Source organism: Maylandia zebra, linkage group LG15 (assembly GCF_041146795.1).
Source record: "Maylandia zebra isolate NMK-2024a linkage group LG15, Mzebra_GT3a, whole genome shotgun sequence".
NCBI classification, from domain to species: Eukaryota; Metazoa; Chordata; class Actinopteri; order Cichliformes; family Cichlidae; genus Maylandia; species Maylandia zebra.
Window position 1 is genome coordinate 19,096,901 of NC_135181.1, and position 18,653 is coordinate 19,115,553.

At 43.1% G+C, this 18,653-nt stretch overlaps 1 protein-coding gene across 1 annotated transcript; it reads right to left on the minus strand.

The window, feature by feature from the left end:
- Window positions 1–781: 781 nt before the first annotated feature.
- pbk (PDZ binding kinase) lies at window positions 782–7,254 on the minus strand. Its single transcript, XM_004550622.3, has 7 exons — window positions 7,157–7,254; window positions 6,427–6,594; window positions 5,089–5,228; window positions 4,552–4,721; window positions 3,554–3,683; window positions 2,064–2,240; window positions 782–1,467 (listed from the first exon to the last, which is right to left on the minus strand). The coding sequence occupies exons 2-7, from the start codon at window positions 6,591–6,593 to the stop codon at window positions 1,229–1,231; spliced, it is 1,023 nt and encodes a 340-aa protein (XP_004550679.2). The 5' UTR covers window position 6,594; window positions 7,157–7,254; the 3' UTR covers window positions 782–1,228.
- Window positions 7,255–18,653: the final 11,399 nt, after the last annotated feature.

An 18,653-nucleotide genomic window follows, 5' to 3' on the forward strand; every position in this document is an offset into this window, starting at 1 on the left:
TGCCAATGCCAGCATTCATGCTTGTTAATGGTATTATTTAATTAATCTGTGGTCATTCCCTGCTGTTTCATGTTTGTGTCAAGCTACAGGAATGAATAAAATGCTGTGGCTTTCTGGGGTTTTTTCCCCTCTTTCTGGAGGAAAAGAAACATTTGTCCTTTGAACGTTCCCTCACATCCATTTAGTTAGTTCAAGAGTTTGCTGCCACGTGTTCCGTTTCAAAAACTAGTGAATTGCAATTACGATGGACCCAAGTATAAATTTCCTATTTGCGAGTCATTTGTGGAAATAACCTGTGATTGATGTTGAATTTATTGTTGAATCTGTGCTGTCTTCTCTTCAGGCTTTTAGGGAGCATGAGATCTACATCAGTGTAAGAGCAGAACTGCAAGTACTGGCACAATTTATAAATGCACCATGTATTCATAACAATAAACCATCCTTTGAGATTTTTTTTTTTTTTTAGATATTTTAAAATCTATATTTGTCTATTGGAAGCAGCAGTCAAAAGAATCTCTTCTTAAATGTCCCTTAAGTTGCTTGTACAGTGAGTATTGTACAAGGAAGGTGAACTTTACCTGCTGGCAAAGATGACGTAGCTAAAAGCTGTAAGTTTCAGCTTAGTCTCAAATAATTTCAGCCATAAGTAGCTGATCAGATTTTTAAAGTTAAACAAGAGAATTATTTAAGTCCTACTGTGTTTTATTGATAGGCTTTTGCCACTGATACATAACAAAAATATTTCTAACTTGAGAAAGTGCATGAATGTGGGAAAGTGGTCTGAGATCATTGTCCAATTTATTGATATTTAAAAAAAAACAACCTATAAACGAACATTTTACAGGTTGAATGAGATTAAAATGACAAATACATATAAACAGTGGATGAAAGCAAAAACATTTACAATATGAAACGACTGTAACACAATAGGAAAGATAACAGACAAATAGCGATATAAAGAGATCAGCACAAACTGGAAAGGCATTTGAGCAAGTGAGTCTGTAGTATATTCATATTTAAATCCACTTTAACCATTAACTATGTTTATGCTCAGTGAAAGTTTGTTTATTAACCCGTGCAGAAAAAATAGGTATGTATCAGGAGACTCGTTATGTCCATCTGTTCTATAATCATTAACCCCTTTAGAAAATAAATCTATTAGCCCGACATTTATGAAGTTTCATTAAACATTTCTAAGCTGCACCTCTGACACAGTGAGCAGAATAACTCAGTCGATAACGATCACCTCAGAGGGCGTTTTGTCCAAAGAGGCGTTGCTCTCTAAAGCCTGGACGATCTGGGCGGCTGTTGGTCTTTTCTTGGGGTCCTCCTCCGTGCAGAGGTAGAAGAGCTCCACCATTCTCCGGTACGAGCTGCCCAGAGCCTCGGTGTCCAGTGCCGGCCGCGTCCCCAGCCGCTCATAGTAGGCGTCCTCATCAAAACTCAGCTCCACAGAGTCCTCTAAAACTAAAGCGCATAAACACAGTCAGTATACTGTTCCACAATTAGGTTTTTCTTTTAGTCTTCACTGTATGGAGTTATGCTTCTTCTACACACACTTCAGGAATGATAATCTGATGGAGCAACATGCTTCGTGGTCAGTCTAACCTTTTAAACTACTATCAGAAAGTACAGTCAAGATGTAACTATGTGGGCACAATCAAACTGAACAATTACACGTTTGCAGGGAATGAACATTAAGAATGAATATTTAAAAATGAAAGAAGATACATTCTTATTTTAGTCACTGTTTGTAGAAATAAAGGAGAACTGGAAGCATCAGTGTCAGTTGATGTGGATTAGGATTTTGTGTCAGCCAAACATAACTGTAGCTGCACAGAAAGTAATAAATGAAATTTAAATGTATCCTCTCAGTACCGAGCTAAGGCTCTAGTTTACACTGAGGAGGATAACATTTTGCTACTTTCTACTGCTAACTTAGAACCAAGCAAGCTTAAGAGGCACTGGAAACCAAATAATGCAAACTGAAAAACTGTGAAAGTGTCATGAAGACACATGAAAGAAAAGTTAACATGTCTGAGTAAATCAAAGTGACATCTCACCTTCACCCTCCTCATCCTCCAGCATCTCCAGATGAGGCATGGCCAGCGTCATCATCTCCCACAGAGTGAGACCGTAGGCGTAGATGTCTGCCTTGTCTGTGATCTCTCCTCCTTCATCCAAACATTCCTTGGGCTTCCACGGCTCTGTGCCGATGTACTCCGCTTTTGGGTCAGACACTGAAGACACAGAGTTGTTTTTCATGAAACTCCTTTTGGACTGAGAAACAATTTAACTGCAAAACAAACAAATTTAATTTGTCCAGGTTGCCACAATGGCGTCACCCAAAATTACATTACTTTTAAAAACAAAGCGCATCTTTGAGGCTCCAGAAGTTTCTAATTAGTTCAAATTGAACCCAAATTGTTGGAGACCCCCGCAGACTGATGACATGATGTATGAAGATAATTTATGTTTCTATCCGGGCAGAAAAACAAAGTAAATCAACTGCTGTAAACAGCGGTTACCACACAAATGTGTCTGCCAATTCTGTGCTTTAATCCATGATTAATCCCATTTGTGTGCCTGCATACGCTCTGTACCACTTCAGTTAACTGCACCATTTAACAATGCACTGTGGGTGAGTACTCAGTTTTGCTGCTTTATGAATGAAATGACCTGCATGGCAGTCATAAAAGGAGCTCACTGAGTTGCTTTAGTAAGGGGGGAAAATGAACATGGCTCATCTGTTCAGCAAGGAGAGAAACGTAAGAGCTGGCTGAACATTTCTGAATAAAATCTAATTTTTTCACTTTTGTGACCACGAAGCCATATTCCTTTTATTACATGCTGCTTATGACAATTTTCACCAGGTCAGACATCTGTTTTCATGACCATTGAGAAAAAGGCACCTAAGATATGGGCTAAAGTAGGAAGGCCTTTGGTGTTGTTCTCTGTGAAGATTTATTTTAATGCCAACATCATCAGCCAACACATTATTGAGCAGAAACACAATTCTTTACATGAAGTCTCCTTTACATCCTTCCCCAAATTCATGACATTTTTCACTGAGGTCAAAGACAAGGAAGAATAAAGGAAGTTTAATATTGTGATTGTTATTTCCCCCCCAGATTATTTGACCCGACTCGTTGATTTGAGGAGACATTAGAGCAGAGCTGGCAGGGTTAAGTCTGTTTAATTCCAGCTAATTTAATAAAACCCTAAAAAATATAATAAAGTAATTATAACTACAGTTTCCATCCAAAGCTCAACAGAAACAACAGAAAATAAATCAGCACATGTGCTTGAGCTGTGTGGGTGTTATTCTGAGCTTGTCAGCTTATTGGCAACATAACTACTTCTGCAAAGCTGAAAACTACACCAGAAACAATGCTTCCAGACAAACTATAATGCACTATAATGCTGCTGCTGGGACCTTGTTTCAGTAGATTAACATTTCAAATCTCAAACTCTCATATATAAAACTGGTCAAAAATCTTTAATATGACAGAAAAACTCAGAGCTATATCTCGTGAACAAACACAGAATTTACCTTTCATGTTTTCATCCAGCTGCAGAGACACGCCAACATCGCAGATTTTCACTGTTTCAAAGTCACCCTTGATGACCACGTTACATGATTTCATGTCCCCGTGCAGCAGCAGCTTCTCATTGTGTAGATACTGCAAAGACAAAGTATTCCTGAAGCTCATGGCTGATGTTAAACAGACAAATATTTAGGAATGAAAGAAACTTTTGAATAAAGTGAGCTGGAGGATTATTAAACAGTAAATACTATGAAAATTTACCATTGCCTCACAAATGTTTTACTTTTAACCAGGGATATTATTTAGCATCAGCACATCCTGGAAGAAAATAAAGGTGACCAATACGTTTCAGATAAAAACCACCACTTTTTATCTATTAAGTGGTTAGTATTTTTAAATTTTTAAGTCTTGGTGTGTGTTATGTGTAATTTTTAAAAATGTATTTAATTTGTTTTCACCTAAATAATAAATATATTACAACCTAAAAGATACTGTCAGTTGATATATTGGCAGACAGATGAATATTTGACAGATGGGAGAAAGACTCTTCAGCCATGTTATGTTGCATAGTTTATCCTCCAGAGGGAACTCTGTACCTGCTCTGCTGGCAACATGTTTGTTATGCCACAAACAATAACAAATAAAACATTTAAACTGCACTGACATATTTGCTTAGCAAGGGCTCACAAATAACTCAACATCGCAGATGTTAGCGAAAACTGTTTGCAGTGTTTCCAACAGAAAAAAGTATCAGCCAATATTGGATTTTTAAATCACCAAATATCCGTATCTAAAAACATGCAGCTCAAGCAGACATATAAAATAATTTGTACCATGTCGTAAAAGATCATGTGTAATAGCTACACATGGTCAGATGTGGGAATTAATCCCACCTGTGACTATATATGTATGTATGTATGTATGTATGTATGTATGTATGTATTTCCAGTTATGACACAGGTGATTATGCCAGGTAGAAAGGAGGACCATGTAAGTGATTTACCTGCAGGCCACGAGCCACATGCAGTGCCACTTTCTCTATAATAGCGGCAGGAAAAGCTTTCAGGCCGCCCTCCCTCCGCTTCTCTATCAGGTCATTGAGGGACTGCTCTCCTCCGTACTCCATGGCCAGACACTTGGAACCATCTTTGGCAGTGGTGAAGGCACGGAAACCTTGATGTTTGCACAAAGACGCACAAGGTTTAAAAGAGCAAATATAACAGTATCACAGACGGCATGATCTGAAAATAAGAGAACCAAAAAGCTATTTTGCACATGATTTTTACCAAGTGACCAACACAAACATTAATAAAAAAATCAAATGATGTTGAACTGTGGGATTCAGTGTTTTTTGTTATTTTCTTATCTTTTCTTAGAAACAATGTCAAAAATTTACAGTGTCAATGGAAAATATAAGTTACTGACTTGCACATGTAAGGGGACATATAATGTGACCTCAGGGAGCTGAACAATGAATCTGTTTTTTTTTGTGTCACTGCTAACTGAGACAGATCGCCATCACAACAGTGCCCGCTCTTACCAACGATGTTTGGGTGATTGATTCCTTTCAGGACCTTTGCCTCCTCGTTGAGGCGCTCCTGGTAAACAGTCACCTGTTTGGCTGCACATTTACTGTTGATCTTCTTCACAGCCCAGGGTGATGCATTTAGGTTGCCCACTCTACGATTAATCATCAAAAACACACAGAGCGCATTTGTTTTTTTATGTTTATGTACACAGACAGGAATTGCAAATGCGATAAAATATCTTGTAGATGTATTTGTTTACTTGGTCACGAGATACTGAAAGAGACACGATACTGGTAATGGCAATATAATATGGCCTTTAAAAACACACTGCTCATTCATGTTAAGTTTGCAATATACAGCTCCAACTAGATTGGCTAGATGTCCCACCTGCATGCATCCCTACTAACACCCACAGACGATTAGCAGACAGGCAGGGATAGCTCAGTAGGTAGAGTGGTTGCCCCATGATTGGAAGGTCGGGGGTTCGATTCCCCTTAACAGCTACCCTGAGGTACCCCTGAGCAAGGTACCGTCCCTACACACTGCTCCCCGGGCGCCCAATGGCTGCCCACTGCTTCACTAAGTGAATGGGTTAAATGCAGAGAGCAATTTCCCCACGGGGCACAATAAAGTAAAGTACACAATAAAGAACATGAGCTGAAATCACAGCAGTTTTTAGTTACTAGGAGAGATGAAAGTTGCATCGGAATTAAAAAAAAAAAAATCATATTTAATTTTCCTTCACATGCTTCATGCCAAACCTGTGAACTATATTAAATTTTTAATTTTAAACAAGCTCTCATCATAATGTGTGCCACACTGTCGCACAAAAAACACTATTGTTCACACAGTCTGTTGGGATCTTGTCACATTATCTTCAGCTAAGATTTTTTAAACAGTTTTTTTTATTTTATTTGCAGGTTAATGAAAAGCAAAAACAGGCTAAAAACAAACAAAAAGTTCATTGAAACCCAAAGTGACAGCCAAGCTTTTTTTTTTTTTTTTTTTTTTTTTTTAAATCGGAGGCTGAACACTATCCAACTTCCAATGACTTGGAAATCAGGAAATCAGGTTATTTGAAGAATTTTTTGTGTTTAGCCTTTGAGTTAATTTAGCTGTAAACAGACTGATTCAGGTACTTCCTTGGATCTTTGAGGGGTAGACATGACAATCAGCTTAATGATTCTGTGTTTTGACACAGATGTTAAAGTCCTTGCTCTCTCTAGGGATTTCCTAAACAAAGTTATGTACCAAGCTTGACTAAATAATTTCAGATTTAATTTCAAAAGGGTGGTTACATTTGATAGAAGATACATTGTGATCCATCAATTCACAGAGCACAGTAACACCTGTTCATGAGATAGACGTTGACTCCAGTCCCACAACCCAACTTCTTCATGAAAGGAGAGGCAGGGATGGTGATGGGGGTTCCGCTGGTGCTTCCGGTGCTCCTCACTCGGACAATTTTAGGGGTTCTAAATGCGCCCTGGTCGGGGCTGGTGGCAGGGGTGGCCATTCTGTAAAGTTTCAGTAAACACGTGAAAGCAAAGTGGCAAAACAAACTCACAACAAGATAGAAGTGGACGTACGGGCATTAACAATGATGTAGATTTGAGTTTAACGTACTGCACTAATAGGTGGCATTTCGTGTATGTATAAGCCGAACTAAAATCTGAGGTGCCTACTATGTTTTTAACCATATACGCGGTTGTCCTTGTCTACGCTTATATAAAACTTAAAGAAAAAGATATATTTTAAACGGGGCCTGGCGCAACTGCTATTGACAATAGCGTTCAGGGAGAAGCTTCAAGACTCAATTCAAATTTTTACTTTAAACTGAGTAATTAATACAAGACTTAGCTTCGAAATAAGTGATGATTATTTTAGAGTAGTTTTTTAGATATCGGTTATCGACAATATAAAACAAAATTCGCCAACTGTTTAAATTATCGTCAACTGGCATCCTTTAACTGTGACTGCGAATCATTTGGTAAGTTATTTGAATTAATGTATCAAAAATGTTGTTAACTTGAACAAAATCAAATATCTGTAACTTATTTTAAAGAAAAGTAGAATTACCTAAAAGTTTCCCTTCGCTACTGTAGCTAAAAACCGCCCGAAGATTCAAACTGAAGGCTGGGCATACAGGACGGAGACCGCAGAGGGACAAACCGAGCCCTTTTTAATAAGGGAGTGAAACGTGCATATTTCATTTACTTTTCAACGTGACTGGCCTCAGCTGGTGAAAAGCAGAATTACAATTTTTACTTTTTACACGTTTTACAATATTCTATATTTTTCCAATAATTAAGAATTGTAATTCTGCTTTTCACCAGCTGAGGCCAATCACGTTGCAAAATACTAGCAGTATGTGTGTTTATTTATGACAGATGATGATGTAATAGCAGAGAGTTGGTTACAAATTAGATTACAAAATGTATTTTCACCACAGATTGTAGTCATCACTTACTTATGAATAGTTAGAAAACCCTAGTACCAAAATGAAACAGGGACTGTGAGATCATGATTGGTCACATTTCAAGTAGCTGACACTGTTCTTTAATTTAGAGCATGCTACTTATAAAGATAAATTTGCTGCAATATATAAGAATTTGTAGAATAAAAAGTGAAAATTTGTAGAAAAAATTCAAGCAGCAGAGGGAATGGGAGTAGAAGTCAGCCGATTAGAAAGCAGAAGACCAAACGGGCTTACTCTGCTGTTCTCTCTCTGCCATGCTGGGTTCCCAACCACGGAGCACAGGGAGCCACTAAGTTTCCTTTAAAGCTTTTTAAAAAAAAATATTAGCAATGATTTTAATGAGAAAATCAAGGCAGCTACAGAAGTCCCCCATCTTTCATTAAGAGCATCAGCTAAAACCAGAGTGAACAACAATTTTGGCTGTCGGTGTCTGTGCTGGCTTACTAGCTACCTAACATAAACATACTCTGGGGGATTTTTAATACAATTGCCCATTAGCAATCAAACCTATTTGCTGCATGACACCAACTCCTTGTAAACTGGTTTAGTGTCATATACAGTGTGATGTAGTGATGTCCTTGAGTGTCATTCATGTGGTTCAGAGAGAGAGCTTACAGGTGAACTAACAGTTCTCTTTTACTGCAAACACTGAGACAAACTGAGTGAGAAGACACTGCTGGGATGGGGAGTGAGTGTGTGTCAAATATTTGAGCTAACGCTAATATCACACTGATCAGTATATTTATGATAGCCAATAAATGATTGTTTACTCTGATTTCCTGCTGCTCCTAATGAAGAATAAGGGATTTCTGTGTCTGTTGATTTCCTCTTTAATCACAGTGCTAATGTGGTGTAGAAGATTGCTGCCACACCGCCTCCTCAGCCTGTGCTTCAAAGGCTCTGATAGTTAGTATGACTCAGGGGTGTTAATTCATTTAAACTTACATAATCATCCTGCTGTAACCAGGTTTCAGTAAGGCAGAGTAAATCGATTTGTTGATCAATTGTTAAGTCATGTACTAACTCTTTGGTGCTGTCATTTTTTTTGCTGGTTTTTACTTTGTTTTTGTCTGTTTGAGAGCTGATACAGTCTCAATGGAGATGGGGTTTAGAGGGATAACAGTAGGAGAGAAGCTGCAGAGGTGTGTGAGACTGCAACTCTGCTTCGTGGTCCCAACACTAGATAGTCATGTTTCAGGGAATTTCATAAATTTGCCAGATTTCTAGAAATAAGAGCTGCTTCATTCAAAGTGGGATTGTCTCACAACCAGACCAGGTTTCCTCCAGAAAGTTTCCCAATTATCTATAAAGATAATGACCTCTGATTGATGTAACCGGGTGTCATTATTGCTGATGTGAATTATACTTTTACTGAATTCAGGTTTACCCTCAGCCAGCAGTTTTAAATTTCACTCAGTGTCGCCTGCTCTGGCCCCTGGAAGACAACTGACTATGGTTGCTGCTGTCTTCACATGTCTCAGAACAGAATCACCAATTACCAGAGTTCGATCCCTGGCAGGTGTGTCGCAGAGTGGGGGAAACAGTTAGACACATGAACAGGTTTGGGGGTTTTTTTGGTTTTTTTTCTTTTTGCCTGTCCCGTTTGGCTCTTTTGCCATCAGAATTGTTGTCTAAAGGCAAAGAAAGATGCCCAACAGATTTACTTTATCAAATTGACCATCCCAGCCTTGCCGTAATGGTCCATTTGATTCACCTTTTATTGTTTATTTTATTTTCACTTACTGAATACGGGACAGACTTGACTGGGGGAAAGAAAGGGAGAAAGAAAGAGGGAAGGAGAAACAGCTGAGAAGAGGGACGGGGGAGAAGGGCAAAAGACAAAAACCAACAGAATGGGCAGGAAAAAAAAAAGAAATAAAAAATGCATATATCAATCACCTGGATCACCTGCTGAGAAAGAAAAAAGAAAACAAGCAGAAGAGAACAAGAGTAATAGAATAAACAGCATCACAATGATATATGGGAATATGACAGTAAATACTAAATATTAAACATTATTGTGCAGCACATAAGATCAACAGAACACAGTGTGCTTTGAGGTAGGAGCCAAAAAGGGTGTAGTTTGTGGGTGTGATCACCCGTGTGTACACCTGTGAGCATGGACGCGCTTGTTTTTTTAAAAGGTTCCTTCATGTAATGATCTGCTAGAGGGTGTGGAGGGGCCACAGCCCCGTCCTCCAGACATCCAGAGGCCCCCAGAACACAAGAGACCAAGGAAGACCAACAGAGGGGCAGCCGCGCCACTGTCCCAGAAAGAGCTGAGGAGAGTCCCAGATGAGTGAGCCACTCAGCAGCCGCGGAGCAGAAGCCAGGGGGAGTTGCAGTGACGCGCCCGTGAGCTCTGCCGGCAGCCAGCCGTGCCTGAGTGACCGAGCCCCAGGCCGAGAGGCCGGGGGCACCCCACCTCCGAAGTGGCCCGAGCGAGCCCCAGGCTCCAGGCCCCGATAAGCGGCCGCCAAGGAGTGAGCCGGTGTGTACCTGGATGCCCAGGTGACCCCTCCCTGGGGCCAGCTCCCCCGCTGACCCCAGTAGGCACCCCCATACTCTGCGACCCGCCAGGGAAAGGGGGCCCAGGCCCATCCAGACCGGGGCCCAGTGCAGCAGCGCCTCCCGGCCCCACAGAGCCCGGGACAGTCCACCCAACCCCACCACAGAGAAAACTGCACCCACCCCACCATCCACTCATCTTCCAGACTACATAAGACAATAAACACCCAGGCTGAGATCTTCCTCCACCTCTCCTGTATCTCCCCCTCCTGCAGAGAGAGTTCCTGAAGAGAGGAAAGCTCCTGCAAGATGTGACCATCTCCCCCACCAGTTGAAGAGCCCCCCAGGTGGTTCGATGCACCGGCGGCACCCTGCTCCAGGGGTGGGCCCCCATGCACCCACCCGCCCACAACCCCGGCAACACACCAACCAGGACCCAAGCCCCCGAGGCCCGGCCCGGGCCCCAGCCCAGAGACGGAGCGCCCCCAGAACCTCACGCCCATCCCGGACCCACCCAGGGGCAGCCAGGCTACCAGGTCAGTAACCCACGTCCGTCAGCACAGACCCTCCCCTAGCCCCGCTGCACGCAGCCGCGAGGAAACAGTCACCTGAGAGCCAACAGAGCCCCTAACCGGACATGACCGCTACCCCGGGTTGAGCCCCCCAAGGAAGATGCCTCCGGGGAACCCCCCGACGCCCTAAGCCTGTCCCTACCCCCACACCAATCACAACAGTGAAGGCGGGACCAAACTATGACCCCCCACCCCCACTAGGTGATGGAGCTGATCAAAGGAGCCCAGAGCAATTGATCTAATGTGGTGGCAGAGGCTGTATCAAGACTAATGTAATCTAATAGATAATTTCTATATTGGTTAGAATTAAGATTATTTTTATTTTTCCAGTTCATGAGGACTGTTTTCTTGGCTATGCATAGGGCAGTGAAAACCATATGGGCGATATTCTTTTCTGAAGTGACATTATCTAAGCTGCCCAACAAACACACTAAGGGGGAAGTTGGAATGTTACATTTCAGACACTTCGATAAGTCTTCACATATCTCGCGCCAAAACTTCTGAACTGGTGGACAGAACCAAAGAGCGTGGATATAATTGTCCGGTGAATTGGTTTGGCAGTGTGAGCAGTTGTTGGTAGACGTAAAGCCCATCTTGAACATCCGATGACCTGTATAGTGCACTCTATGTAATATTTTGTATTGAATTAATTGAAGACTGGGATTTCTAATTAGATGAAAGGTTTTTAAGCAAATCTGAGACCAGAAGTTTAGGTCTAAGTTAACTGATAAATCCGCTTCCCATTTTGCAATAGGAAGTGATATTGATTCATCTATTTTAGAAAGCATTCTGTATATTTTGGATAGTAATTTGGGGGTTTTAAGAGTAAGAAATTGAACCACACTTGGTGGTGTTTGTAGTTCAACTTGACCCGGTTTAAATTTCTTTTTTACTATGGATTTAATTTGTTGATATTCTAAAAATCTTTTCTTGTTGATCCCATATTGTGTAACTAGTCCGTCAAATGAGATAAATTCTGTTCCTTCTAGTATATGTTCTAAATATTTGATTCCTTTACCACTCCAATCTGAAAAGTTTATCATATTATTGTTTTGTAATATGTCAGGGTTGTTCCAGATAGGTGTACGTTTGCATGGGATTAATGAAGACGCCGTCAATTTTAGAAACTCCCACCATGCTGTCAGAGAAGAGCTGATGTTCTTCCTTTGCCATTTATTCAATAAACCACCTTCACACCCTCACGACTGCCTGCGCTTGGATCCTCCTTCATTTCTTCCACACGGCTCTTCTCACTCGCCGTGACAGTCACAGAGTGGGGGAAAAACAGTTAGACACATGAACAGGTTTGTCATGTACCAGGGCTTCTGTTTAAGACTATGCTTCCTCCTCACCGTCACCCAGCCATCATGTTTTCCCGTCTGCTCAGGATAACCTGCTGGGAGACAGTTAGCAGGGCCTACGCCACCCTTCCACTGCTCTGGCTACAGGGGCCTGACCAGCTACGGGGTTTTCAAGGGTGGGATTTCGAGTGTCCAGTTTAGTGATCCAGGCCTCCAGAGCTGCCGAAAGGCTACATTTATTACAAGTATCATTACTAAAAAAAAGCAGAAAGCATAACTCCTTCTCCAGAGTCGGAGCAGTCTTCCACATATCAGGTTAAATAAAGACTGCTGAGGAGCAAGCATGGCTTGGGCCCATCTCAGAGCTCGCCCTCGCAGCAGGATAACCATGAATGCAATTTTGCACAGTCTGAGGAATAAATTCTCCTTTGTTGATGAAACACTAGGAAACACTGTGAGGAAACCTCCGTTCTTTTCACAGGTAATAACTTCAGGTGTAGGAAGAGGCCTCTCCAGAGGTACAACCTCCCTGAGCTGTGCTGCTGACCATGTCCATCGTTTTATGACCACAGTATACTCATCTTATAACGGATGTCAATCCTGCAGATTATCTTTGGCATGTGGTGGATCAGGAGATTTGCAACATGGATGCATAGCCGACAACTGTGTGATGCTATCATGTCAATATGAAACTAAATCTGTGAGGAATGTTTCCAGGTCTTTGTTGAATCTGCGCCACAAAGAATTAAGGCAGTTGTGAAGGTGAAAGAAGGCCCAAAACAGTACTGGCAAGGTGTAACTAATGAAGTGGCCAGTGACTGTATTTAGTGTCTAGATGTTTTTTTCAGGATTTTATTCACTTAATAGCAGGACAGAATACCACATGACTGTGGCCTTGTGTTATACCCTCTCTGCTGCAGTGATGCCCCTCACACTGTAACTTAAAGTAATAAATTGGTTACTGATTAATTACAGAAGTAAATTTATGAGCATAAAGATGTAAGCCTTGGACCATTGGGATGAAATGTGGTTGGGAAACTTAACAAGCATTGATAAAGCTTCATCAGTAGCTCGAGCAACACCTCAAAACCGCTCACCACGGGTGGTTAGCAGACTGTGGTTAATAACATGCAGTAAATTGCAGTTTAAAGCAGTCTGCTTACACATTGTTAAACGAGGGAAGGGAACTAATGTCCCATTTCATCCCAGGGCTTGATTAAATGGCTGCTCACTTTCTACAGTACTTAAAACTGATCAGTAGGACCTGAAACTGCAAACATTCAGGCCAAGTAAGAATCAGCTGGTGAACGTATTAATCTTCTACAAGTTTTTGACCAGGAGGTTAAACTCATACAAATTAGATAGCAGATAGCAGATCATTTGTGTCTGTGTTAGGATGGTTTATATTTGAGCTTCTTGTTCACACAGAGCAATTTTTCTTACTTGTTTTTAACGATTACCAAAGTCTGTGAATCCCTAAATTGTTCAGTTGTTCTTTTTGCTCCCCATGAGGTCACTTTCACCATGTGACAAAAATAACACCCCACTGTACCACAGCAACTTTCTATATCCTCAATAAAAAGCTGACAGGTTGCAATGATGTTCCAAATAACTTATCAAGAAAACAACTAAATAGACAGAAACTATTATGAAAACTGGTTTATTTTATATCTCCTAGTTTGAAATTAAGCAATAAAAACGTGTATAAAACATCACAAACTGTAATATTATACAAATGCTTACGTCCTGCTGATGCAATGGAGACATCTTCCAGTGACAGTCTTCATCCGTGTGAGTGTGAGGAGGCTCCTAAACCCACCGACACAGAAGTGTATGTTCACAACTCCCTCTGTGCAGGTGGGGTCAGGGCCCTCCTCACCCTGGGTGAAGAGGGGTGGTGCTGTGGCCAGTCAGGTATGAAGTGCTGAGAGTGGATCTTTGGTCCTCTGTGCAGCTCTGTCCACTCTCAGCTGCCCTGCAAAGCAACAACACAAGAAAGACGTCATTTTAACACAAAACAGCATTTCCATTGTAGATAGCTGCAGCATGTTGTTAAAATGCTACTTTAAACTCAACATATAACTAAACTTAAACCTACAGATCTGTAGTACGATGATTTATACCAGCTATTGGAATGACTTAGTCTTCAAGACAGTTTGTAGCCAATGTGAGGTGATAACTTACATAGCTGGAACACAGCACCACTCTCCAGTTTGTCATTTGGTCATCCATCCTTCTCATCAGGTTGGGGTAAGGCTGTCTTCTGGGTGGAGTATCTTTCTTGTTAGCTCCGTCTTGGACGTTGAGTGTCTGAAGTGCTGAATGCTGGGAGAGAACAAGTGTAAAGCACCTGAAGACAAAAAGACAAAGAAAAAAGGATGAATTCACAGATCACAGAGTTGTTCACTTTACTTTTCTTCTGTTATGTGTTTTTACCTTACCTCTGATCCCTGAGCCACAGGCTATACCTTATGTAAAAACAAGAGACTACAGTCAGTTCACGACATCATTTTTAAACCTTTTCTACTTATTTGTGTTGATATTAAGTACGGACTTACCTTTGTCCTGCATGGTGAGCTAGAGCTTGAGAAAAAAATGTTAGTCATTTAAATAGTTACCTTTGATATTAAGAAAAATAGAAGTAACAATACCTAAAACACTACCTTTCAGTCACACAGGCAATGTCACATATTAAGAAAAAAACAATACATTTCACATGTGTTAGTTAGTTAGCTGTCTTACAAACATCACAAAACACAAAGGCCAACTTATTATTTTATTTTTTTTTGTGTCCCGTTTGGATCTTTAGCCATCAGAATTGTTGTCTTAAGGCCAAGAAAGATGCCAAGCGGATTTATTTTACCAAGTGGATCATCATGGCCTTGCCATATTGGTCCATTTGATTGACCTTTATTATAATTATGAATTTATTTTATTTTCAGTTGCTACAAACGGGACAGACATGACTGGGGGATAGGACAGGGAGAAAGAATAAAAGAAAGAGAGGGAGAGAAAGAAAACCAAAGGGGAAAAGAGACAGTGAGAAGGGGGGGAAGAAAGAAAAAACAAAAACACCTGGATCACCTGTATGGAGAAAAAAAACAGAAGAGAAAGCAAACAACAAAGAGCAACATAATAAAAAAAAACCCAGCACCATCACAATAAACTAGCTAGCAGTAGATATCAGTAGATACTAAATAATAAACGATATTGTGCAGCACGCAAGATAGACAGAACACAATGTGCTTTGAGGCAGCAGCCAAGAAAGCTGTAGTCCGCGTCTGTGAACACCCGTGTGTACACCTGTGTGCATACCTGTGTGGATCAGCATGCTTGTATTCCAAAGGTTTCTCCATGTAACGATCTGCTAGGGAGTGTGGGGGAGCCACAGCCCCGTCCCCCAGGGTATGAAGCAGGTATGGAGGAGATCCAGGCCCCAGATATCCAGAGGCCCCAGAGTACAAGGACCCGAGGAGGACCACCAAAGGGGGGGAACCGTGCCACCCTCCTGGGAAGAGCTGAGTAGAGCCCCAAACGAGAGGTCACCCCGCAGCTACGGAGCAGAGGCCAGAGGGGGTTGCAGTGGCGTGCCCGCGGGCTCTGCCGGCAGCCAGCTCTGCCAGAGAGGACCGAGCTTCAGGCCCAGATGCCTGAGGGCATCCCACCCCCCGGAAGGAGCCCAGCCGGGCCACAGGCGCCCAGCCCCGCCAATCGGCCACCAGGAGTGAGCCGGTACATACATGAGCGCCCAGCCCCAGACGACAAGGACCACCAACACACCAATGTCTGAGGGCATCAGCCACCGGCAGGGAGTGTGGTGAGGGGAGACAGGCCTCCGTACTTTAGAGGGCCTGAGATGTACCCAGAGAGGTTGAGTCTAAGACCCAACCTGACATATAGACACAGACGAACAGGCACACGCGGACACAAACGTGCATTCCCACCCCATATGCACAACCAAATACTCGGCACTCACCCAACGTGTAGACAGACACAAATAGACACTGCACAGACAGTCGCACTCCCCAAACATACTCTATATCCCAGGTCCAGGTACCCCCGCCCTCAGAGGGGCAAGCCGCACCTAGACCCAGGAGATGTAACCCTTCTCTCTGGGGTGGAGGCAAGCGGACCACCTCCTTATCTGCAGTAGCAGGGAGGCCCCGCATCCCAGACCCCAGTCTGACGGCCGGCACCTCCTCCCAGCCCCCCAGCCCTGACGGCTAACAGAACCGGGGTGAGTGAAGACCTCAAACCTCCCTACGCCCGCTCATATGTAGTGTTGCTGTGTGCTGTTCTAAAGTGCATTTAAAACTCAGGAGAGCATGGTACTAGCTTCCTCTCAGAGAGCAGCACGGCTCCTCCCGAAAACCCTTAGTGTCTAAATGCATTTAAAATTGAGGGTAGGGCACCAGCGCCAGAGGTGGGTTGGAATAAACCAACCATCCTCTGGATGCTGTAAAACGTGCCCACCCCCAAGGCCCTATATGTATGTGTTATGTGAGAGTGTGAGTGATGTGGATGTCTAGGTTGCAGAATAAAATTGAGGCATAGGCGGCCAGAAGGGGACAGAGGGGGAGTGCCTCCCCTGCACCCTGGTGACATACCTGCACCCCAAGCCCTGCGTGTGTGGGTGGGTGTGGTAGAGTGGGAATAAGGAGGCAGCTGAGGATGGGGAGGGAAGAAAGGGAGGGGCAAGCGGCCCCTCCCTGGGGCCAGCTCCCCCGCTGACCCCAGTAGGCACCCCCACACTCTGGAACCCACCAGGGCAAGGCGGCCCAGGCCCATCCGGACCGGGGCCCGCTGCAACAGCACCGCCCAGCCCCACAGAGTCCGGGGCAGGGGGCCCAGGCCCAGCCAGACCGGGACCCGCTGCAACAGCACCGCCCAGCCCCACAGAGTCCGGGGCAGCCCACCCGACTCCACCCCAGAGAAAACTGCACTCACCCCATCATCCAGTCATCTCCCAAACTACACAAGACAATAGACACCCAGGTTGAGTTAATTCTCCACCTCTCCTATATCTCTCCCCCCACCTGCAGAGTGAGCTCCTGTAGTGAGGAGACCACCTGCAAAGATATAACAACCTCCCCACCAGTTAGAGAGCCCCCTAGTTGGGCCGATGCACCAACTAGGGGGTTGTGTCGCCCACTGCTCCGGCGACACAACAGCCAGGACCCAAGCCCCCAAGGCCCGGCCAGCACCCCAGACCGGGTCTGGGGTGCTGGCCAACTTAAACGTTTAAAGTTTAAAAACAAGTTCTAACATAATCTAGTCAGAGTCGCTGTCATCAAGTGAAAGGTTAAAAGGCCTTTCCCAGAAGCGTCTGACTCCAAAAGAACCCGATGATGTTGAAGGGCCATAGACCGTGTCATCACTTACCTTGCACTTCTTTGCACTTACCTCATCAGTGCAGATGTCTTCTCTGCTTCTCTTTGCTGAGGAGGTAAGAGCTGAGGTTGAAGGAGAAGCTGAGAGAGTAGCGGAAGAAGGAGCAGCAGAGGAAGGAGCTGAGGGAGCAGGAGAGGAAGCAGCTGAGGGAGGGGCAGAGGAAGGAGGAGAAGCTGACGGATCACCGACTGGGCCAATGACTCGAGGGAAGAGTGGGACGTTGGCCTGGCCGAAAGGTGGTATGACGAATGGGGCAGCACCTGGAGCAATTGTGCCAAAACGGCTCTGGAGGGAGCTCCTGGATGAGAGGGGAATCATCTCTCTCATCCATGGTGTCATACCCCGAGTCGTCGCTAGGCCAATCGCCCCACTCTTCTGAGTCGTTCCAGTTAGAGGAATTGTCAGTGTCTTCACTCACCTCTTCAACGTCCTCAGGTAGGTAGGGAGGGTACTCACCTTCCTCTTCGCTGTCATCAGGATCCTGTGCTTCATGAGAAGAGGGTGAGGATGAGAGAAGGATATACTCACCATACTCACCTTCACTGACATGCTGGGTATCAGAATCATCCAGGATCCTGATGAATTCAGGAAGGCCTTCTTCTGTGGGACGCTCAACCACGTAGTCGAGACGACCTGTGAGGAAACAAGTTTAAAATAACATTAGGAATTTAATAAACATCAACAATCTTTTTCTTTCCCTCTTTCTTTCTCCCTTTTCTTTTCCCCAGTCAAGTCTGTCCCGTGTTTAGCAAGTGAAAATAAAATAAAATAAACAATAAAATCAAAGGTGAATCAAATAGATCAATACAGCAAGGCTGGGTTGGTCCATTTGGTAAAGTAAATCTGTTGGGCATCTTTCTTTGCCTTTAGACAATAATTCAGATGGCAAAAGAATCAAACGGGACAGGCGAAAAAGAAAAAAAAGAAAAGAAAGAAATGTAATAAACACCCAGTGCTACCCTGGAGAAAGTACTGGATAATATGTATTGATTTGTAAATAACTGGACATGAATAGCTTATTGTATAAATATCGTGCAGTAAATTTCTAACTAACTAATTCTTTCATTAACGATGTAACACATTTTGAAACCTGATCAGAGGTTCAATATGTACTATAATGAAACATTTAGACTCCCCATGTACCAAATTCATATCCTAAATTTTGCCAATACAAACAAAGGCAGTACATCTTTAAGCACAGTTTTAAAAATAAAAAACATTTTAATAAAGTTTGACTTCATTTGACCTTGAAGGAGGGGTCAGAGGTCAGATGTAACATGATATTTTAAGTACCATTATATATTGACCACAGACTTCACACTTTT